The sequence below is a fragment of the Anomaloglossus baeobatrachus genome, chromosome 4 (genome assembly GCF_048569485.1).
Source record: "Anomaloglossus baeobatrachus isolate aAnoBae1 chromosome 4, aAnoBae1.hap1, whole genome shotgun sequence".
NCBI lineage: Eukaryota > Metazoa > Chordata > Amphibia > Anura > Aromobatidae > Anomaloglossus > Anomaloglossus baeobatrachus.
The window spans coordinates 114,578,603-114,603,246 of record NC_134356.1 but is presented as its reverse complement, the minus strand read 5'-3'; the positions used below and the strand labels follow the sequence as shown (position 1 = coordinate 114,603,246).

Below are 24,644 nucleotides of genomic sequence, written 5' to 3'. Positions count from 1 at the left end.
CCACAAACCATAAGAATTTTATTTTCTTAGAAAAACAGTGTCCATAAAATAATTTATCAGTAGCAACTTTTTAGTGATAGTGAGGCCCGCCCCACTTCTGAGCCCACCCAAATATTACACCTATGGCAGCTGTAAGTCAGTCCTGACCAAGATCCTTCCTCTCCACCAAACAAGAAGATCCACCCGATATCCCTCGGTGGAGACATAGCCCAGGCTGTGTCCATTAGGCACTTTTCTCTCTGGACAGAGATGTCATGTAGTGATTGTTTTGGAGAGTCTTTGCCTCAGATTCCTGGATTTTTTGCAGCCTTTCCTCCAGCATTGATCGTACAGTCTGTATAGAGGTGCTCTTTCCATAACCATCATACACGGCACTAGTCCCCAGCAGCGACACTTCTCTTAGGCCTTCGACTCTGTGCAGTGATAGCTCTGAGAAAATGTCCGAGATGCTAAGAGCAGACCTACAATCCTGAAGAGAGAAGTAGTCAATGCGGGACACAATAGTATGAATTAGCTACAGCATTAAAGGGAATATGTCTGCAGGTTTTTGCCACCCCATCTAAGAGCAGCATAATGTAGGGGTGCAGACCCCAATTTCAGAGATATCTGCTGCATGGTTTTATCTGCTGTGGATTTACCATTTGTCCAACTGCTGAGCTCAGTATAACCTCACCCAGACATGGTATACCAAAACATGCGGTTCTGCACCACCACGTTGTGCCTTGAAATGGGGAAGGGATGGAGTAGGTAATGCTGTGTTTATCCAATAGCACACTGATCATGGGTGCGCGTTGAAGAGGGAAAAGAATTCTAATGGGAGTCCCAGGAGATCAGCAGACAACAGCACAATCCATTCGATATCCAAAATGTGTTTTATTTATTCCAAGAAGTGCATTAAAAAGCGGGGAGAGAGCGGGGTGCAGGCCCCAGGGAACGACGGCCGTTTCGCAACTCCTAGTGCTTCCATGAGTCCCGTGGAAGCACTAGGATGTGCGAAACGGCAGTGGTCCCCTGGGGGCCTGCACTTTTTAATGCACTTCTTGAATTAAATAAAAGCACGTTTTGGATATCGAATGGATTGTGCCATTGTCTTCTGGGACTCATAACCTCACCCACACCACTGTGACAGCTTTTCATGTAAAACTGTGTATAGGCAGAAAGCTGACAATTAGTGGTGGGTGCATGGTTATGCAGCGCCCATGAATATGGAGAACTACATGGGAGCAGGTTAACTATTCCTCTAATGATGATCTCTTATTAATAAAACTGATTTTATATAAACTACAGCAAGCAGCTAAGTAAGTGATAGATAACTGGAATCTGGGTCTCTGGCCCTGCATTAGGCCATGTTCACAAGTTTAGGATTTGTCAGCCAAAACTAGGGATGAGTGAAAAATGCAGAAATAGAAACGTTCACTATTAGACTTTACCTCTCATTGTTCACCAAATACTGAACGTGTGATCATGGCCTTAGGTTTTCAGATCGGGTGGTAAAAACCTTTTTAATGAGGGTTTTTTTTAAAAAAAAAAAAATCTAAATAATTTATAGTTCACTGTAGAACTTGCGGGACAATTGTAAGCTATTTTTCAAGGTTTGCACTTAGCCCTTTATTTCCGGTGCAGAGCTAGAATACAAAGGCAGATCAGGTAAGGAGGAACTCTATATTAAGGAAAGTGGACCATAAAAGCTCTAAATAAGAAGCTTAGGTATTCAGCCTCCTCAGATCTAGCTCAAATTCAGGTGATTTGGGTGCAGTGTTAACGTCACGTTGACAGCTCAGACCCCGAACTAAACTCCTGTGCTACAGTCAATGGTACACGCCACTAGCCACAGTGGTAGTGCATGCTGTCGCCGCTGCAGCCAAAGCACCAAGAACCTAGCAGCAGTGAGGAACCGGTGCCGACCCGAGGAGCAGTAACTGCTGTTTGCTATTTTGGAGAGTTTGGGGTCTACTTTCTTGGAAGTGGAGAACCCCTTACTGCATGGGGGTTTGGATTGGTATATAAAACAAGCTCATATAGGTGCGATAGTCAGGTGCTAGCCTGGTTTGGGCAATGTAGTGAATCTTACTAGGCATGCTTCTGTCATGGTGTCAAATCCAGCAACATCAGGTCACAGTGTTGTGTTAGGATCAGAATCCATTTGCTGCTCAGTTGTTTACCTGTTTATTGGCCAGCACCATCAGAGGCAGGTGTGGTGCTTCTTCTAGAAGTTTATGCAACTCGTATCTTGCTAGCTGCAAGCGTATGTCATCTGTGGAGTCCACAACAAAGACCATGAAATGTGTTTTCTTCAGATACTGGTTCCAGTAGGTCCGAAGGTTCTGGCTGCCTCCCACTACAATAAAGGACAGCTTTAGTATAAATCAAGTCACTTTCTGCTTTCAAAAATTACATTTTTCAATTCTAAAATCAATGCAGTGTATAAGTATCAGCCTAAGGCTTCAGCTACATGGAGACGTGTAGCACTTCTAATTGACCTTAACCAGGAAAGCTTGTTCAGGATTTTCTTGTAGTGTAAGAGGACCATAAGAATATGCCACTTTAGGCCTCTTTCACATGTACGTGCCTCTGGTACGTGTTTGGCAGTTTTCTCACGTACCGGAGACACATACACACGTGGACCTATGTATTCCTAATGTTTTGGACACATGTAAGTATTTTTGAACGGAACGTGTGTCCGTGTGTTTCTCACGCCGACATGTCTGTTTTTCTCCGGCATCACGGGTGTCGCACGAACGCAAAAGTGTCTAACGTAACACACGGATGTGTTCCGTGTGACATGCACCGGAGAAAAGACATGCGTTTGAGAGAAAAACAAAAAACATTACTCACCTTCTCCAGCCCTCCTCCTGTCTCTGCCGCTTCTGTCACTTGCTTCCGACCGCATTGAATATTGACTTCACTGAGGCCAGAAACAGCAGTAGCGGGGAGTCGGCAGGACCAGAGACCGAAGATCAGCACCACGGACAGCGATGCCAGGGACAGGTGAGCAGAAAGTTCCTGTTCTCCATGTGTTATCACAGATAACACACGTAGGCCATAAACACGGGTCACTGAGGACAAAACACACCTCTGACACGTCTGTGAAACACGTGCGTGTTTTTCAGGGATGTGTGAAAGAGGCCTAACAAATACAAATTGTCTCTTCAGAGAGGAAGGAGACGAACTCTAGTATTACCTATTGGAAGTAGAAAGCTTGTTAAAGGGCCACTTTTGACTTTTAGGACTGCTACTTCCAATAGGTGGCACTAGAGTTCTTTTCCTTCCTCCCTGAAGAGACAATTTGACTATATCCCAGAGGAGCATTACAGCTACAAGACTCCTCACCACTAACAGCCAGATCGGTTTGTCAGTCTTCACAAGGAAAAAAGTTTTCCTCTTAGACCCCACATATATAAAAATTCCTCAGAGGTCGTTATTATCCTCTATCTTGGGGGCTAAAAATCCAAAAGGGTTTTATTAAAAACTGAGCAATCGGGCTGCAACCACCTCTGTGTTTAACTTTACATGGCCGGATGTGAAACAAATGTGAGTTCATCACGTGAGAGCAGGGACTGTCACCTTTAGGCCTCTTCTGAATTCTTAAGGTACTTTACACTGATCAATTATCATGAACAAACAGTGCATTGTGCTGTGTAAACAGTGGATGTGCTACTGAGAAAAATGGCAGCCTACACGCTCTGATCAATTAATGATCCCTCAGTGCACATCTGAAGCTCTGTTGACCTCTGCCAACTGGCATCAAAGCACGATTCCAGCATTGTTTTGTTTTTTTTTTTTTCTTTTAGCGCTGGAGTGTTATTTTTAACCTAAAGTCATTAATCCTATACTCCTCCAGCAGCATCTTCACCTTTTTTCAGCACAGCTCCTGTCCAGCGCTGCCATTTGGTGTCCGTCACTTCTGATTGGCTGAAAGTCAGATGTAATATCACAACCTCTCAATTCAACTCGGAGCTAGAACAAGGCTCTCAGACTTGTATTGAGTTGTAACCTCCAGCGCCCTCCATTAAACACTGGAGCTACTGGCAGGTCACAAACGGAAGGAGACCTACAGGAGCTCTGGTGATAGAAGATAAAGAGCTGCTGATAAGCCTTTGTCTTAACTCATTTCTGTCTGGGTAAAGGTTCCGTCACACTTCGCAACGCTCCAGCGACCCCACCAGCTATCTGACCTGGCAGGGATCGATGGAGCGTCGCTGGTGAGCTGTCAAACAGGCAGATCTCCACAGCGATCAGAGATCAGCCACCCGTGTAACAACGCTGTGCTTGGTAACCATAGTACACATCGGGTTACTAAGCAAAGCGCTTTGCTTAGTATCCCGATGTGGACCCTGGCTACATGTGCAGGGAGCCGGCTTCTAGAAGCTGCGGACACTGGTAACCAAGGTAAATAAATATCTGGTAACCAAGCAAAGCCTTTGCTTGGTTACCCGATGTATACCTTGGTTACCAGCGTCCGCAGAAGCCGGTTCCCTGCACATACAGATCATTGCTCTCTAGCTGTCAAACACAGCGATGTGTGCTTCACAGTGGGAGAGCAACGACCAAAAAATGGTCCAGGACATTCCGCAATGACCGGCGACCTCACAGCAGGGGCCAGGTCGTTGCTGGATGTCACACACAGCAACATCGCTAGCAACGTCACAAAAAACGTGACTCAGCAGCGATGTCGCTTAGTGAGACGTGGCCTTTAGGATGATGAAACTTTACATTTATTCCACATACTCTCCACCAACGCACTTTTTACATCGTATTCCAAGTTCTGTAAGCCTAGCAAAAAGAAGGATTTCAGTTGTGCCTCAAACCAGGCATCCGTAGCAGCCATAGCATCAGAAATGGTGTGAAATTTGGTACCTTTGAGGTGTTTCTTCAGGTTTGGAAACAGATGATCGTCAGAGGGAGCTAGATCTGATGAATAAGGTCGGTGATTAAGCAGCTGAAGCCAAGCTCTGCCAGTTTTGCCATGGTTGCTTGTGCAGTGTGAGCGGAGGCGATGTCTTGCAGGAACAAGATTCCTTTGGACAGTTTGCCGCACCTTTTGTCCTTCAGAGCTACCTTCAATTGCTCCAAAAGTTCAATGTAATACCTTGCATTGATGGAACCCTTTTGAAGGTGGTCTACTAGCAGCACGCCCTCCTTATCCCAGAACACAGACGCCAATCACAAAAGTGACTGATTTCTGCACCCTGAACTTATTTGGATGAGGAGAACCACTGTGCCTCCACTCTTGACTACTCCTTATTTTCAGGGTCATACAAACAAATTCAGGTCTCATCCATAGTGACCGGTCGATCAAGGAAGTTCAGTCCGGAAACGCTGACAACTGGACCGGGAAGTTTTCACTCGCATGCTTCTCATCTGTTGTCAATCATTTGGGGACCCATTTTGCAGATAGCTTCCTGATGTCCAAATGTTCATGGATAATGACAAACACACTCACGGGAAATCCCCATGATGTCTGCTACTGCTTTAGCTGAAATTCATTAATTCTCCAGTATGATGATGTGCACAGCATCGACAATCTCCAGAACAAGCACCATCTAGGACGTTCCTCATCATTGGTGCTGAAGTGGTCCGTTTTAAATTTGGCAACTGTGGAATATGAAGGGCATTGATCCCCTAATGTCTGAGACATATCACCATGAATATCCTTCACAGACTTTCTTTGCAGAAACAAGAAGTTTATAGATATTGTGATCATATCATAGCTGCGGACAAGATGGAGGGAGCACTTTCTCCCCATCTCCTCCTCGGCCTGTCTCTGCGTACATCGCACTGCAGTTGGATGACATCCGAGTGCAGTGCGATGTTTCACACACATTCATAGACTTGTATGGGTTAGTGTGAGCCGAGACTTGATACCTAACGCAGCATGCTGCGATTCAGTTCTCATGACGAAAAGACATGAGAAAATCAATCGCAGATAGACACAACCCCAGAGTTTTACACTGGTGCAAATGCAATCTGATGTTTTATCGGATTGCACTGCTCCGTGCAAAAACGCAAGTGGAACCGAGGCCTTATACAAGCCTGGAGGAGCATTGCACATGAGCTTGTCCGGTCTCTCTGTTGGCGCCCCCTCTCCTCCATCACATTGGCTGAAGTCAGGAGGGTCGGGGGGAAGGGGCTTTTCATCAGTGTTTCAGCTATAGCAGCTTTTGAAATAAGGCCAGAATTGTGACTAATTTTGACAGCTGAGCCAACAAGGGTTAAAGTTGCAATCACATAAAGCTTCCACTTTAACCCTTAATATCTGAGGCTAGGTCTTTAAATCTAGGAGACCCCTGTGATTCATCATTGACATTTTTTTTGTTTGTTTAAGTCACTTTAAGTCTTGTACTTACTGCAGTTTTTTGTTTTGCGCCAAACTTTTCAAGTTGCATTCCAGATTCATCAAGTTTTACACAATTTCTATTTGTCCAAGTTGTACATTTCACCAAACGTAGCAAAAATAAACAAATAAGAATTCTGGTGTGGATAAAGTCACTCTAAAGGTGGGAAGATTTGAGTTTCTGATCACATTTTGCAACTTTTTGAAAAGTTGTATATGATGTATCACCCGAAAATCCTAAACTCAATGGCAAAGGATGTAAAAAGAAAAACATACGCACAAGGGGAAGACTTTAAACAAAGAACAAATTAAAAGAGGAAATTAGGTGAACATGAAAAATCCCAAAAACTACACCATAAAAGGGTGCAAAGACAAAACTGAAAGGGGCCTAGAAGGTCAGTTTAAAATGAAATTCAGGTTCACCGCTGTGGCCATCCAGGATAGATAACGCCATTAGTAAGGAGGACGCATCTCAGCAATTCTAGGATTCTAATGTTATGGTCATAAAATCAAATAAAGGAGAAAAAAAAAAAAAAGGCATAGGTTTATCAATCCCCCCCTCTGTTACCCCCAAACTGAGCCTAATACGACAGGCACTGCAGCAAACGTGTGATCATCATGGACTCATTCATTTCAATGGACTTCAACAAACAACCACCACTACAACCTACTACTACTACCACCACCACCACCACCACCACCACAAACAACCACCACCACCACAACAAACCACCACAACAAATCACCACAACAAACCACCACCACAACAAACAACCACCACCAAACAACCACCACCACCACCACAAACAACCACCACCACCACCACAAACAACCACCACCACCACCACAAACAACCACCACCACCACCACAAACAACCACCACCACCACCAACAACCACCACCACCACAACAAACAACCACCACCACCACCACCACCACCACAACAAACAACCACCACCACCACCACAAACAACCACCACCACCACACAACCACAACAAACAACCACCACCACAAACAACCACCACCACCACAAACAACCACCACCACACAACCACAACAAACAACCACCACCACACAACCACAACAAACAACCACCACCACAACAAAACCACCACCACAAACCACCACAACAAACAACCAAAAACAACCACCACCACCACCACAACAAACAACCACCACCACCACCACAAACAACCACCACCACACAACCACAACAAACAACCACCACCACAAACCACCACAACAAACAACCACCACCACAAACCACCACAACAAACAACCACCACCACCACAACAAACAACCACCACCACCACCACCACCACAACAAACAACCACCACCACCACCACAAACAACCACCACCACCACACAACCACAACAAACAACCACCACCACAAACAACCACCACCACCACAAACAACCACCACCACACAACCACAACAAACAACCACCACCACACAACCACAACAAACAACCACCACCACAACAAAACCACCACCACAAACCACCACAACAAACAACCACCAAACAACCACCACCACCACAAACAACCACCACCACAAACAACCACCACCACAAACAACCACCACCACAAACAACCACCACCACCACAACAAACCACCACCACCACAACAAACCACCACAAACCACAACCACCACCACCACAACAAACCACCACCACAACAAACCACCACCACAACAAACCACCACCACCACAAACCACCACCACAAACCACCACCACCACAACAAACAACCACCACAACAAACAACCACCACCAACTACTACTACCCACTACCACCACAACCAACTACTACTACCCACCACCACCAACTACTACTACCCACCACCACTACAACCAACTACTACCCACCACCACCACTACAACCAACTACTACTACTACCCACCACCACCACTACAACCAACTACTACTACTACCCACCACCACTACAACCAACTACTACTACTACCCACCACCACTACAACCAACTACTACTACCCACCACCACAACCAACTACTACTACCCACCACCACTACAACCAACTACTACTACTACCCACCACCACTACAACCAACTACTACTACCCACCACCACAACCAACTACTACTACCCACCACCACTACAACCAACTACTACTACCCACCACCACTACAACCAACTACTACTACTACCCACCACCACTACAACCAACTACTACTACCCACCACCACAACCAACTACTACTACCCACCACCACTACAACCAACTACTACTACTACCCACCACCACAACCAACTACTACTACTACTACTACCCACCACTACAACCAACTACTACTACTACCCACCACCACCTACTACAACTACCACCACAACGACCTACTACCACAACAAACAACCACCACAGCAACCAACCACCACCACCACAAAGTAGTCAAAGAGAGCCTGAGTCCAATGATGTATCACTTAGATTCCTGGCTGCAGCCGCTCTGACAATCAGAATTCTTAGATTTAGCCATGTAGCAGAGCTGAGAGAGCTGTCCCTGCCCACACCAGGCTCTCTATAGAGATTGTACATCGACAGTGAGGTGTCGGACGAGGGGGGCATGTTGTAGTCCAAGCAATGATAAGTCCTGCTGCTTAAACAACATTATATATAAACAACAAATCAGATCTTAACCCTTGCAGCATGCTGTTTTAAGATTACATAGCAAAAACCTGCTGCCAGACTCCCACTGATACATCCTGCTATTATAATAAAGGACTATGGTCGTGGTGACCGACATCCATTTACTTACAAGCAATTCAGTGTTCCGGGGAAACTTACCCTCTAAGAGTTCAATCCTCAGTCCCTGGCTGAGAAGCTGGGCTGTGTTAAAGCCATGGGTCGGTGCAGAGTTGGACCTGGTGGTGTTGGTGCTTATGGCATGGATTATACTGCTTTTACCTGCTCCATCCAAACCCAGCACCAATATCTGCCGGTCCAAATAGTTGTCCTGGGGAAATACAAAAAGAAAAGAATGAAAGGAGTGTACTGAAAGATCAAAGATCTCGCCTACAGCTCGATCTGGATTATCCGACATACCAGCAAGCAAAAAATCCTCCATTCTAATGGGGTGCTCTTTAAATGAAGGAGATCATCCCATGCTTATGATGACGAGGTCCGATTCAGGACATTGAGGTAGACTGAATATAGGACAACATCCCGACGCAGCAGAGACTCTAGTTGGCATGTGACAGACTGCAAGAACACAAATCACTGGAACCAGCAAGTAAAGCTAAATCCTAATGGTATGTACATTGCACACAGTTACCACAATTAACTTGTGTGGACAACCCCTTTAAAGTAAAACTACTAAAATATGTAATTACATGATAGTCCCTCAAACTATGTAATGACTAATTTACAGGGTCCAAATATATTAAGTAGACCCTAGTTTAATGGGACAGACAGAGACTCCATAGTTAGTGAATAGCTGCAAGCAATAAAAATCTCCAGACTCTTAAAGGGAGTCTGTCAGCAAGTGTTTGCTATTTCATCTCAGAGCAGCATAATGTAGACAAAGATCCTGAATCCAGCGATGTATCACTTAGGCTATGTGTGCACGTTGCGTTTTTTCATGCGTTTACGCAGCGTTTCAAACTGCAGCGTAAACACATGCGTTCTGCTTCTCCAGCAAAGTCTATGACAATTAAGCATTCCATTCGCACCTTGCATTTTAAAACGCAGCATTTTGGATGTCAAATTTTTGATAAAAATCAATGCGTTCTAAAAAGGAACATGTCACTTCTTTTGTGCGTTTTGGTTGCTTTTCCCCTCGGTCTATGGTAGAGGAAGCTTCCAGAACGCATAAATTCTGCATCCATTCTACCTTCACAATGCATCCAAAACGCTGCAGAATATTTGTCACGGCAGAACGCAACGTGTGCACATACCCTTGGATTACTGGCTGAAGCCGTTCTCACAAATCAGACATTTTAGATTTAGTCATGTAGCAGAGCTGAGAGGGCTGTCCCCGCCCACACCAGGCTTCCTATCCTATAGAGATTGTACATTGACAGTGAGGTGTCAATCACAGCAGGGACAGTCAAAGCAATGATAACTACTAGGTGATTAAGCCTTTAGTTGAAGTAAACAGCACATAGACTTATGAGAGGCATAGTTGGTTTAGGTCTCTTTTAACCCCTACAGCACGCTGTCCTCAGATAACATAGCAAAAACCTGCTGATGAATTTTCTTTGAGATCTGAGCTGCCATTATCAGAAAAATGACGGCCATAGCTTTCCAACAGTAATTACACCAAGGCAATATGCTTGTATATATGGATTCCCACCTTATCCTCATTAGGCATTTTTGCATCAGTCACTCCAGCTTAGCACTTCATACATCTCTAAGGCCAGTATGTGTGTACCCAATGGGAGACCTGCACTTCTAAGGCTGTGTGCATTTTTCATGCATTTCCGCAGCGTTTTAAAATGCTGCGTAAACGCATATGTTCTGCGTCCCCCGCAAAGTCTGAGAATTTTGCAAATTCCATCCGCACGTTGCGTTTTAGAACGCGGCGATTTGCATGCTGAAATTTTTTGCCAAAACGCTGGGTTCTAAAAAGCAACGTCACTTCTTTTTTGCGTTTTGGATGCTTTTCTCACTCTGTCTATGGGAGAGCAAACATCCAGAACGCATGAATTCTGCATCCACTCCGATATCCAGAATGCAGTTTTCGGTTGCGTTTTGGAACGCACATGCGGTGTCAACTCAAAAAGCTGCGGAATATTTGTCACGGCAGAATGCAACGTGCTCACATAGCCTCACTGTTTTTTAGACCTGGTGTGAATGCACCAAACTGGCAAACAACCGCGAGCCACACCTCAGTCTCGCGAGTCACTCTTCATAGTCCTTTGAGCCCATTTGGCTCCTGAGCCACAGATTGGGGATCCTTGCTCTAACAGAATGGCAATAGACAATATAGTACTGCGATGATTCACAGATTCAGTCTTACAATGACATTCCCAAGTATAATGTGCAACAGAGATATGACCATAAGTTGTGCATCCTTAGAGTCCACTATGGGTATTTGATGTACAGAATTTCTGCACTTATTTTGTAAATTAGGTTCAATTTGTTTGTTTTTTTCCCTACTTCATCTCCTTGGCTCTTTACAAAGAAAAACGTTCCCCATTAGACCCGATGTCAGAGGCCTCTCACCTAGCCAGCTATTTCTCCTCCTGCTTTGCACTGGTGAGGGGGCAAAACCCCCAAACAAATCTGCAAATGGAGTTTCTGGTTTACTCTAAATCCTGAAACCTCCCATTCATAATAGATATCTATCGGACAAAACACGCTTCAGCCAATAACTCCAAACTCCTGGCAGTGGCTTACTTTATGGAGACCAAAAGGATCACAAGTGCCAAATTGGGCAGGTGGGGTCCTTCTCCTCAAAATTCATCTGTTGGGAAAATGTTTTGAGACCCACATACTCATTACACCGGCGGTCAATGCCACCAATGTAGAAAGGCTCTGCTATTTTTCTCTTGGAAGAGGCCATTTACATAGTGTATGTTCACAGAATGCCAATGTGCTGAAAATGTGTGGCAGAAAAACAAATGTTATGCAATTATATTGCGAAACCCAGGCATGACACAAAAACCCCCCACAAAGAAAACCCAAAAACACACACCTTGGTATAAGCCAAAAAGTCCAGTTTTACCATATGCAAGGGGCTCACTAGATACAAATGAGATGGGAATAAATTGTAATGTTTATGGGCAGATTTAGAGGGGGTTGTTCACCCATTTTTTTTTTTTTTTTAAAAACACACAAACCATTGTTTTCTTCAAATATATTGCACCATTTCTTCCACATCCTGTCTATCACAGTATGGAGAGGTGAGTGTGAGTCAGCTTGTTCTGATTGCTGAGTCTGTAAGGATATGTGCCCACGGAGCAGACTGATGTTCAGATTTTCTGCATACAACTGCATGTTTTAATCAGGAAAAATGCAACAGTAAAAAAAAAAAAAAAACATCGCATTTTTACTTTAAGCATTTTTTTTTTCTGGCATTTTTCAAATTGTCTTTTTCCCTATGCTGTACCCCTGCGATTGCCGCCAGGTCTTTGGCTGATGATACAGCCAGGACCAGGCAGTCACTGCCCAGAGCGGTGCTCGTGCAGCTCCTGGCAGTTTAACCCCTTGAATGCTGCAATCAATGCAATAGCAGCATTTAGGAGGCAGGGAGAGTAGTCGATTACCTCTCCCTGGCGATCTGGTCCCTGTAATGCGATCACAGGAAGCCGATCGCTGCCATGGCAACTCTGGGTCATCACCATGATGACCCCGGGTTTCTGAGCTATGGATCGCCTCACAGACCATGCTGGATGCATAGTGTGTGAGGTGAAGTGTCAGTGCTGCGAGTGCAAAACTGACAGATATAATCCATTGTAGTGATCAAGCACTACAATGGATTATATCTGCAGAAAAAAAAAAAAAGGCAAAAAGAATGGACATGCTGCTGTTTCTTTATTGTACAGCAAAATCTGCAAGGATAAAAGAAGCAGCATGTGCACAGCAAGTCAGGGTTCTCATAGACTTTGCTGGGATGCGTTTTTCCTAGCCGTATTGATTAAAATCTGCAAGAAAAAAAAAAAAAAAAAAAAAACCACAGGTAAAAACGCAGCATGTGCACATTGCCTAAGGCTACGTTCCCACGATGAGCTTTTGGTTAGCAGAAATTCTACACCAATTATGTCAATTAGGTTATTTGCAGGATTTTTCCCTGTTGTGTTTTTCTATATCATGCTTTAACTAAAGCTGCTTTGTTTTTGTTACTTCCTGGTATTTGGAGTTGACAACACTTTACTGAAATACACCATGTTCCAAATTATTATGCAAATTATATTTTTCTCTGTTTTTCCCTAAATGGACAGTGCAAATGACAGTCAGTCTAATAAAAAGTCATCACCCGTTATTAGAGTATACATCGAATTTTTTTAAGAATCCTCCCAATGATAACAGTATAATCTTCAAAATTAAAAAAAAACCTCGGGCGGTCACAACAGGACTGCAGAACAGCTGATGAGAGGACGCGATTACCTGCAGCTAATCGCGTCCTCTCATCAGCTGTTCTGCAGTCCTGTTGTGACCACGCGCAGTCACAACGGGATCTGAAGAAGCGAGGGCGCATGCGCCGCCCTCTCCTGCAAAATACTAAGTACAGCGGGCTTCAGAAACATGGTGCCGGAGATGAGCGCTATGCGCAGGTGCCAACTCCAGCGCCATGTTTCTGAAGAGAGAAATTTACATACGGCCAGTGAGAGGGAGGAACAGGTGGCGGGGATAAACGTCCATAACACGCCCGGACATTAGGAGAGTGGTGCACACGTCAATCAAAAAGTGCACAAATTTTCAAACTTTATAAAGTTGGATTTCACTGACTAAACACCCGAGCTACACCCTAATGGTATGTGCAACCTGTGCCTGATAGTGCCAGTACTGCACTGGCTGCACCTTATACATGAAAATCCTGATGTTTGGTTCCCTTTAAATCCAAAACATCCTAACAGGCCATAACATAGGAACCCTTCTTTGATATCACCTTCACAATTCTTGCATCTATTGAACTTGTGCGTTTTTGGAGAGTTTCTGCTTTAATTTCTTTGCATGATGTCAGAATAGCCTCCCAGAGCTGCTGTTTTGATGTGAACTGCCTCCCACCCTCATAGATATTTTGCTTGATGATACTCCAAAGGTTCTCTATAGGGTGGAGGTCAGGGGAAAATGGTGGCCACACCATGAGTTTATCTCCTTTTATGCCCATAGCAACCAATGACACAGAGGTATTCTTTGCAGCATGAAATGGTGCATTGTCATGCATGAAGATGATTTTGCTTCTGAAGGCACGTTTCTGCTTTTTGTACCATGGAAGAAAGTTGTCAGTCAGAAACTCTATATACTTAGCAGAGGTCATTTTCACACCTTCAGGAACCCTAAAGGGGCCTACAAGATGTCTCCCGATGATTCCGGCCCAAAACATGACTCCTCCACCTCCTTGCTGACGTCGCAGCCTTCTTGGGACATGGTGGCCATCTACCAACCATCCACTACTCCATCCATCTGGACCATCCAGGGTTGCTCGACACTCATCAGTAAACAAGACTATTTGAAAATTAGTCTTCATGTATGTCTGGGCCCACTGCAACCGTGTCTGCTTGTGAACACTAGTTAGGGGTGGCCGAATAATAAGTTTATGCACCACAGCAAGCCTTTGAAGGATGCTACACCTTGAGGTTCGAGGGACTCCAGAGGCACCGGCAGCTTCAAATATCTGTTTGCTGGTTTGTAATGGCTTTTTAGCAGCTGCTCATAAATCTGATGGACTTGCCTGGCAGAAACCTTCCTCATTCTGCCTTTATTAGCACAAATACGTATGTGCTCTGAATCAGCCACAAATCTCTTCACAGTACAATGATCACGCTTTAATTTTTTGTGAAATATCTAATGTTTTCATCCCTTGTCCAAGGCATTGCACTATTTGATGCTTTTCGGCAGCAGAGAGATCAGTTTTCTTTCCAATATTGCTTGAAAACTGTGGCCTGCTTAATATTGTGGAACATCCAGTTTTCCTTTTATTGGGCTCACCTGGCAAACTAATTATCACACGTATCTGAGATTGATTTCAGTGATCCAAAGAACCCTGAGACACAATACCATCAATGAGTTTCATTGAAAAAAAAAAATGATTTGCTATGACACTTAAATCCAATTTGCATAATAATTTTGAACATGGTGTACATAGGTTTTTTTTTATGGATTTCCCACACAAAACACTCAAAACGCATGTGCATATTTTTTCCCTGCGTATTTTCTGCATCTAATGCAAGTCTATGGAGAAAATCTGCACAGAAAACTCAGCGCACCCGCAAGAGTGTGACATGTGGATTTGAAACACGCATAGCAGATCATTTTACACTGAGTAATAAAGAAGTACAGGGGCAGGAGATTTCTATAAATCCATCCACTAGGGCTGCTTTCACACATCCGTTTTTTGCCGTGCTGCACAATGCGGTAAAAAACGGAAAGAACGGATCCGGCGTGTGCTGCCGCCGGATCAGTCCTTTCCCCCATAGACTTGTATTCGCGCTGGATTGCGCCGCATGGCCTTGCGTTGCATCTAGCTTTTGCCGTATTCGGCGTAAATAGCTGATCCGATGGAACGCTGCTTGCAGCGTTTGTCTCTGGCGAAAAAGCGTATGGCGCTGGATCTGTGCGGTGTGAGTTACAATGAAAGCCTATGGGCGCCGGATCAGTCATCATCCGGCATATGATGGACCCCAACGATGGAGGCGGTTTTTTGAATTGCGCATGCTCAGTATCACAACGGATCCTTCAAAAAACAGAAGGAACGCATGGAAAAACTGATGCAATGGATCCATTTTTTCACTGGATCCGTTGCATCAGTTTTTTTGCTGGATTGTGCCAGACGGCAAAAAACAGAAGTGTGAAAGCAGCATTAGCTGGAACTGTGAGACACTGTAATTTTGAAGCAGCGAAAATACACAGCGTCAGAAACTCACCAAAAACTTATTGTGGGAACATAGCTCAACACTTATTTTTTATGAAAAATGTTAGTTTAGCTGTAAAGCCATGTGATGTCAGAGATTGCAGCTGTTTACATATTTAAAATCCCAGAAGAGCATTGCACGGCCTATAAGTCTCCTTACGCCAGTTTTGCACTGGCCACAAAAAGAAACATTCCTCCTTAGATCCCCAGTCAGAGGCCTCTCATGTCCTATGAGGAGGGGAATTACCTGAAAAACAAAGTCTACAAATGGAGTTTCTGGTTTTGCATCTTAAGGTACCGTCACACATAACGCGATCGCTAGCGAGATCGTTGCTGAGTCATGGATTCTGTGACGCGGTAGCGATCCTGTTAGCGATCTCGTTATGTGTGACATCTACCAGCGATCAGGCCCCTGCTGTGAGATCTCTAGTCGTTGCAGAATGGTCCAGGCCATTTTCTTCAAAGGCGATGTCCTGCTGGGCAGGACACATCGCTGTGTTTGACACTGTGTGACAGGGTCACAGTGACTGCTGAGATCGTTATACAGGTCGCTACTGCGACCTGTATTGCTCCTGCATCGCTGGTAAGATCTGACTGTGTGACATTTCACCAGCGACCTCCCAGCGACTTTCCAGCGATCCCTATCAGATCGCATCATTTTCGGGATCGCTGGTAAGTCGTATGTGACTGGGCCTTTACTCCAAGTCATGTGGCAAGGCTTGTTAAAAGGGTCTATATTGACTTTTAGGCTATGTGCCCACGCTACAGGATTTACCGCGGATTTACCGTGGATTTTGCCGCGGATTTACCGCGGATTTGCCGAAAATCTGCAGCAGCAGCACTTCCAAGCCATTTCAATGGTATTTTGGAAATGCTGTGCCCATGCTGCGGATTTTTCCGCGGCGGATTTGCCGCGGATTTTGATCCGGAAAAATCTGCAGCATGTCAATTGTTTGGTGCAGATTTGGTGCGGATGTTTGGCTTTGAATGGGGAAAGAAAAAAAAAAAAAATCCGCATCAAAATCCGCGGCAAATCCGCGGTAAATCCGCGGCAAATCCGCGGGTGCGGATTTGCCGCGAAAGTCGCAGATTTTCAGGCAAAAAAATCCGCAGGGACATTCTAGCGTGGGCACATAGCCTTAGGATTGCTACATCAAATAAATGGCACCAGAGATCAAAGCCTCTTCTGTCTAAAGAGGCTATTTGCATACTTAAAAATCCACAGAGGAACACTGCAGGCCTATAAGGCTATGTGCACACGGTGCGTTTTTCTCGGCGTTTTTGCGCGTTTTTCGGGTGCGTTTTTGGCCTCAAAACTGCATGACTTTGCTTCCCCAGCAAAGTCTATGAGTTTTCATTTTTGCTGTCCCCACACAGCGTTTTTTTTCAGCTGCGTTTTTGTGGTGACCACAAAAACGCAGCATGTCAATTATTCCCGCGTTTTTCACTGCGCTTTTCATCCATTGAGTTCAATGGGATGTTGAAAGACGCAATGAGAAACGCAAATAGCTGCGTTTTGGTGCGTTTCTATGACCAAAAACGCAGCTATAAACGCAGGAGGTGGGTAGTAAAGTGACGTGTACAGGAAGAGGATTCCTTCTGTCAGTATACACAGAAGCGTGAATCCTCCCGGTACCGTCACCGTCGCTTCCACCTCCCGTCCTGTGCATGTATGCTGCCGTGCGGCGCCATGTACAGGCAGGAGGTGGAAGCGGCTGCGAAAACAAAAGTTAACAGTAGAAAAAAAAAAAAAAAAGTTATACTCACCTGTCTGCAGACTCCCGGTGCCATGCCCGCTCCCATCTCCTCTCACGGTATCGCCACCCCCGCTCCGGCTGTGTGCAGATGGCAGGGAAAGCTCCGATGGATGCAGGACCTTGCTTACAGGACCTGGCGATGGATCACCTGATGCAGTCACCTGACGCATCAGCTGATCGAGTCTCGGGCTGACGCGGGCGCCCGGCCGGTATCAGCGGATGCGTCAGGAGACTTCATCCTACCGGCAGCTGCTGCAGCAGCGATCGGACGGGATCAGACTCCCGCCCCATCGCTGCAGGAGCTGCCGGTAATCGGTAATCAGCACATAAGTGAGTATTATTATTTTTTTTTTTTTTGCACCGATGCATCAGCTGATTGTATAATCGGCGTTTATACAATCAGCTGATGTGTGATGGGATTCAGGCACTTGATCCTGACACATCATCTGATCGCTTTGCCTTCCAGCAAACCGATCAGATGATATTGGATCCGGATTGGACGGCGCGGGACCCTAACCCAGGATTACTGCGGAGGGGGGTTTATTTCAATAAAGATGGAGTCACTAATTGTGTTGTGTTTTATTTCTAATAAAAATATTTTTCTGTGTTGTGTTTTTTTTTTATCTTTACTAGAAATTCATGGTGGCCATGTCTAATATTGGCGTGACACCATGAATTTCGGGCTTAGGGCCAGCTGATAATATACAGCTAGCCCTAACCCCATTATTACCCGGCGAGCCACCCGTCACCAGGGCAGCCGGAAGAGTTGGATACAGCGCCAGAAGATGGCGCTTCTATGAAAGCGCCATTTTCTGGGGTGGCTGCGGGACTGCAATTCACAGCGGGGGTGCCCAGAAAGCATGGGCACCCTGCACTGTGGATTCCAATCCCCAGCTGCCTAGTTGTACCCGGCTGGACTCAAAAATTGGGCGAAGCCCACGTCATTTTTTTTTAAATTATTTCATGAAATTCATGAAATAATTTAAAAAAAAGGGCTTCCCTATATTTTTGGTTCCCAGCCGGGTACAAATAGGCAGCTGGGGGCAGCCCGTACCTGCCTGCTGTACCCGGCTAGCATACAAAAATATGGCGAAGCCCACGTCATTTTTTTTTTGGGGGGGGGCAAAGAAATCCTGCATACAGTCCTGGAAGGAGGATGCTGAGCCTTGTAGTTCGACAGCTGCTGTCTGCTCTCCTGCATACACTATTGGATGGAGGATGCTGAGCCTTGTAGTTCGACAGCTGCTGTCTGCTCTCCTGAATACACTATTGGATCGAGGATGCTGAGCCTTGTAGTTCTGCAGCTGTCTGCTCTTCTGCATACACTAGTGGAGAATGAAGAACACATTGAAGGAAATGACATCAGACCTTTTTTTTTTGTTCACTGATAAAAAACGCATAAGAACGCAGTGAGCAAAAACGCAGCAAAACGCAGCAAAAAAACGCACCAAATCGCGGCAAAACGCATGCGTTTTTTGCCGCGTTTTTTCGACGCAGGTGCGTTTCTGTGCGTTTTTAGCGGCCAAAAACGCACAAAAACGCAGCGTCAAAAAAACGCAGCGTGTGCACATAGCCTAAGTCTCCTTACATCAGCTTGGCACTTTTCCAGAAACATTAGTTATTAGTGACGAGCAAGCACTAAAATACTAGAGTGCTCAGTACTCAAATCTAGCAAATCTGACTGCTCAGGTGCTCGTCTCGAGTAACAAGTATAATGGAAGTCAATGGGAAACTCTAGCATTTTTTTGCAGACCCTCCCAGGAGGTCTGAAGGGCAGTAACATCACTGAAATGAATGGAGACTGCTCAAATGGAATGGGAACAGCATGGGGAAGACGTCTGGATGAATCACTGACTCCAAGGTCGCTGCTGATAATGTTGTCAGAGTATTATGCCACTTTTACAGACTGACAATAACACATACCAAACTGAAAATAACTTTTTTTCATGTAAAATCCATGTTATCAAACATTCTTTCCTGTATAATGACTTGTAAGGCAAATTTAAAAAGGAGGTCCACCCATTAGGACATGTTCAAACAGTGTTTTTGCACCTTCTCATTGCTTTCAAGGGCGAAAAAACGCTTAAAGCATTAACATTCTCCTTTAAAACAAAATGCAGTTTTCCATTTTCAGTCAGGAACCGTGTGCACTCCACAGAAGGAGGCACTGCAATACACTCTGGAACAAACAGAGAGTAAGGCCTCAGAAAGCATATACATTTAGGTGACCTATGTGGTCAACAAAAAGGCGTCCGGGATAAGAGGCCACTACTCATAGTACAAGTGACACAACAAGGACCTTCCGGCATCGGACTCTTATTTTCTCGAGGTAAGGTTGGAGGCAGTTCCTGCTATGCTGGCTAAGTGCTTCAGTCAGACCCAAGGCTTCAAATCTTTTTTATCTACATGAAGACCTTTCTCCAACCTATCCTGGGGAAACGACCACCATAAGTCCTTTTGTCGATTTATTCACACAAGAGATGCATTTGGGCCTCTCTCCCATTGCATGAATCTATATTTTTACACGGCGTAGAGGCAAATCTGATGCTGCAGTCACTGCTCCCTCCTTGCTTTAATAGATTCTGTGAATTTTTAGTGTCGCTAGGGGCATAATTAATAGCTGCATCCACCTGTCAGCAGAAAATGCCAACAGGCTGACTGTTCTCGAAATGAACAAGGCTTGGATTGCCTTTGACTTTTCAACCCCAGCAGATGACAGCAGCGGAACAAAGCAAATTCATATGTTCTTTTTTTCTGGTTTATTCCCAAGCACACCAAAAATGTGGCATGAACTGTCCCTCTACACCTTCGAGGCGCTGGCCTGCCCTATCGCTAGTGCTTGGTCAGAGTGGTTTTTTAGTGCCGCTGAGGGCATAATAACTGATCAACTGAAAATACTGACAGGCTGACTGTTCTAAAAATAAAAAGTCTTGGCTTGGCCCGGACTTCTCAACCCCATTGGATAACAGCAGTGGAACAAAAAGCCTAATCGAATGTTACTTTTTTTTTCTGGTATATTCCCATCCCAAATAGAGTATATGGTTCATGGTTTATTATTTTTCTTGCCCTCCTCCTACAACATATCAAGAGGGTTATCATGCGGCCCTCGCATCACATTTTTTGAGGGCCATCAGGCAGCCCTCCCTCAATTATTAGAAGGCCATCCCACGGTACTGGATCCCCATTTACCACTATTTTACCCGGTGTGCCTTCCTCTCCTTACTCCAACAAGTATTCCAGAAAATCACCCTTGCCCAGACAAACCCAGGTTGCAGCCACAGCAGTATACTTACAGAAGAATTATAAAGCAATATACCCTGCCTATATGCCTCTAATTTAAAACTATCCCTCCTCCAGAAGCTATCCCTACGTTGAATGCAGTTAACACATGTATTAATAGGGAATAGGATCGATATAGACCTGAAAAGGACTTTTGGTTTTAGGTTACAGCAGCAAGGACTGTAAGGCTATAGTCCCTGCCTATATGCCTCTAATTTACTATCCCTTCTCCAACAGCTTGCCCTATACTAATTGCAGGTAATAGCGGTATTATTATTAAATAGAATAGATTTGAATTCTGCCTGAAAATGACTTTTGGGTTAACATAGCAGCAAGGACTGTAAGGCTAGCATCCTTGCTTACATGCCTCTAATACACTATTCCTTCTCCAGCAGCTTGCCCTACACTTAATGCAACTAAGAGCGATATTATTAGCGACTATGAAGGCCCTGTCACACACAGAGATAAATCTTTGGCAGATCTGTGGTTGCAGTGAAATCATGGAGATATTGTTCCATTTGTACACAGCCACAAACCTGGCACTGATTGTCCACAATTTCACTGCAATCACAAATCTGCGGCAGATCTATCTCTGTGTGTGACAGGGCCTTAAGACTAGAATCACTAATAAATTATCCCTTCTCCAGCAGAACCTCTCCCTACATTATTTCCAGGTACATAGCACGGAGCATGGAGTCACCAGCTCTTATATAGACCAGATGATGCAATGCGGCTGGCCAACACGGCAATGGCATTAAAGTGATTGGCATGTATTCACCACGTTTAGCAGCCACATGTTTAGCAGGGCCATGACTCGAGCTTGGCGCCTGAGCACAAGGATACTAGATCGAGTACCGAGCGTCTCAAGCACTCCAATGCTCCATCCCATTGACTACCAAGCAGTGTTAAGCACGCTCACTCATCACCATTAGTTATACAATTTCTAGGTGTCTAAAGACTGTCTGAGCCTGGAGTAATGGGGCATTCTTGGAACGCTATCAGATTTTATGGCTCTGCAAACATTCCACACTTTACAATATTTAAGGGTAAAGTACTACTAGAAGCGATTCACAGAACACGTGAGTTTTGTTACATAAATAAGATTTCTCATTTTCTTTTTAAATACAGTTTGTAATAGGGAGGAAAAAAAACCCTGCCAAAATAAAACGCAATCTGTCTGGAGGATTGCAGCCCCCAAACAAGATCAGCAATACCTGACCACCGCTGTCACCACTGGTGGTCAGAGGACAGTGGTGAAAACACCAAGCTGCATTACTCTGAACACTCTACGCACTCAGTGTAAGGGCTGCTTCTCACTTGCGAGTTTGTCGCAGTAGAGCAATGCGAGAGAATCTCACATTGGAATCGGACACATGTTAGTCAATGATTCAGCTCGCATTTGCGATTTTTTTCTCAGTCCAAATCGGACTGAGAAAAAAATCGCAGCATGCTGCTTTTTTGCGAGTTTCTACTGCGAGTCTCTCCAATGCAAGTCTATGGGAGCGTGTAAAAAAAAAATTGGATGTCACGGGACAGCACTCACACCATCCTAGTGACATCCGATTTTCTAAATACATTTCTCGCATGTTTCCTAAAACACTGGAAACGAGTGATGTCTCACAATGTCTGTCAATCACTATTCTCTGTCAGTCGGCCTCTCCCTCTCGGTCTCTATTCTCTCTCTGTCGGTCGGTCGGTCACTATCTCTGTCCCTCACTCTCTGTCCATGTCGGTCTATCCCCCTCTCTCATATACTCACCGATCCCCGATCACCAGCGCGGCGCTGCACGGCTTTCTCACTGCTCCGGTGGCTTCTCCTCTTTTGAAAAAGCCGGCCGCTCATTATTCAATCTCGTATTCCCTGCTTTACCCGCCCACCGGCGCCTATGATTGGTTGCAGTCAGACACGCCCCCACGCTGACAGCTGTCTCACTGCACCCAATCACAGCAGCCGGTGGGCGTGTCTATGCTGTGCAGTAAAATAAATAAGTAATTAAAAAAAACGGCGTGCGGTCCCCCCCCAATTTTAAGACCAGCCAGATAAAGCCATATGGCTGAAGGCTGGTATTCTCAGGATGGGGAGCTCCACGTTATGGGGAGCCCCTCAGCCTAACAATATCAGTCATCAGCCGCCCAGAATTGCCGCATACATTATATGCGACAGTTCTGGGACTCTACCCGGCTCTTCCCGATTTGCCCTGGTGCGTTAGCAATTGGGGTAATAAGGAGTTAATGGCAGCCCATAGCTGCCAAGAAGTCCTAGATTAATCATGTCAGGCGTCTATGAGACACCCCCAATGATTAACCTGTAAATTAAAGTTAATAAACACACACACTGAAAAAATCCTTTATTAGAAATAATAAACAATAACAAATACCCTCGTTCACCACTTTAAGTGAGAGAGGCAATATTTCAGTCATTAGAAAAGCCAGAATTGGCCCTGCCAGCGGTCTCCTAGGGCATTGCCAAATCGCAGTATCACTTTGCAGTCACCAACAAAATGTCCCTGCACTGTGACCCAAAACATCAGCCTCCCTTATTTTTTGCAAATACTCAAAAGGGGGGGGGGTTGGGAAGATCAGACACAAGGAGCCTACATCGGGTTCGGGGACTACTTGGATTTGTGTAGATATTTATTTGGAGTTTTATTTTTGTAAATTGAAGAACCAGGGCAAGAGTCATAGTCTTATTTCTTTTAGGCGTGGGTGTGTGATATACTGTAAATATATATATATATATATATAAAAATCTATATACTTCCACGCTGCCGGCTGAGGACTCTCTCCCCACCACGGTGGACACTAGCAGTCGGGGTTACGGGAGGACACAGCTACTACCGTAATTACTGCAGGGCATCCCTGAGTGCACATCAGCCCTGTGCGCAACATCCGGGCGGAGGCTGCAGCGCTCACCTGATCACGCCGGTACTCCAGCTCATAGCCCGTCCTCCGCCGCTTTCTCCTGCCGGGCACATACCGGCTCCAGGCGATGAACAGCACGGACCCCAGAGCCGCCACCGCCGCCCCGATCATCATTGACAGGTTCCTTAGCGCTGCCATCGGTCTCCAGAGGACTCCCTGCCCGGTTGTGACGTCAGCGCTCCTGCCCCGCCTTATGGGCTGATTCTCATCGCCTGTAAGGACGAGGCTACTGAGCCGGCGGCTGTGCGCATGCGTGTCAGGGTGCCCCACGTCCTGTGTCCGGACTCCGCAGCAGGTCCGGCACTTACCAGTCATCCTGTATATTGTTGTTGCGGGGCAGCAGGAGGGTGCGGACAGTCCCTGAGCCCGGGACTGGTGGAAGCGGCAGCACACGAGTTTCTTCCTGTGTAACGTTTGTGTTTTGTTCTTCCTCCTTTCCTTTCAGGATCTGTACCGTACTGTACTGAGAAACGGGAAAACTCCAAATGGCTCGAACTGTGGAAAGCCGGGTGTTGCTGTTTGCTTTATGGGGTAACCTGATACCTCAGCTCCAGGGTCAATGTGATTAGGGTTCAATCAGAGAAGAAAACGCTTCTGGTTTCACCAGTGTCATTCACGTGTAATCAATTTTATGTTTTTCATGAACGGAGAAAAATAAAATGTCTTCACCAATCAGTGGCATAACTAGAGTTCAATGGACCCTGGTGCAAAATTTGGAACTCCCACCCTCCATGCACTTGAGGTACAGGATGATTACGCTGACATTTGGCTCTTTCCCTCAGCACCCAGCTTTCCCATGTGCTGATATCCCTCTT

At 45.3% G+C, this 24,644-nt stretch overlaps 1 protein-coding gene across 1 annotated transcript; it reads right to left on the bottom strand.

Moving 5' to 3' along the window:
• Positions 1-5: 5 nt before the first annotated feature.
• ARL10 (ARF like GTPase 10) lies at positions 6-24,015 on the bottom strand. The gene is made up of 4 exons (XM_075344510.1): positions 23,821-24,015; positions 9,142-9,310; positions 2,163-2,338; positions 6-469 (listed from the first exon to the last, which is right to left on the bottom strand). The coding sequence occupies exons 1-4, from the start codon at positions 23,965-23,967 to the stop codon at positions 224-226; spliced, it is 738 nt and encodes a 245-aa protein (XP_075200625.1). The 5' UTR covers positions 23,968-24,015; the 3' UTR covers positions 6-223.
• Between the last annotated feature and the right edge of the window lie 629 nt (positions 24,016-24,644).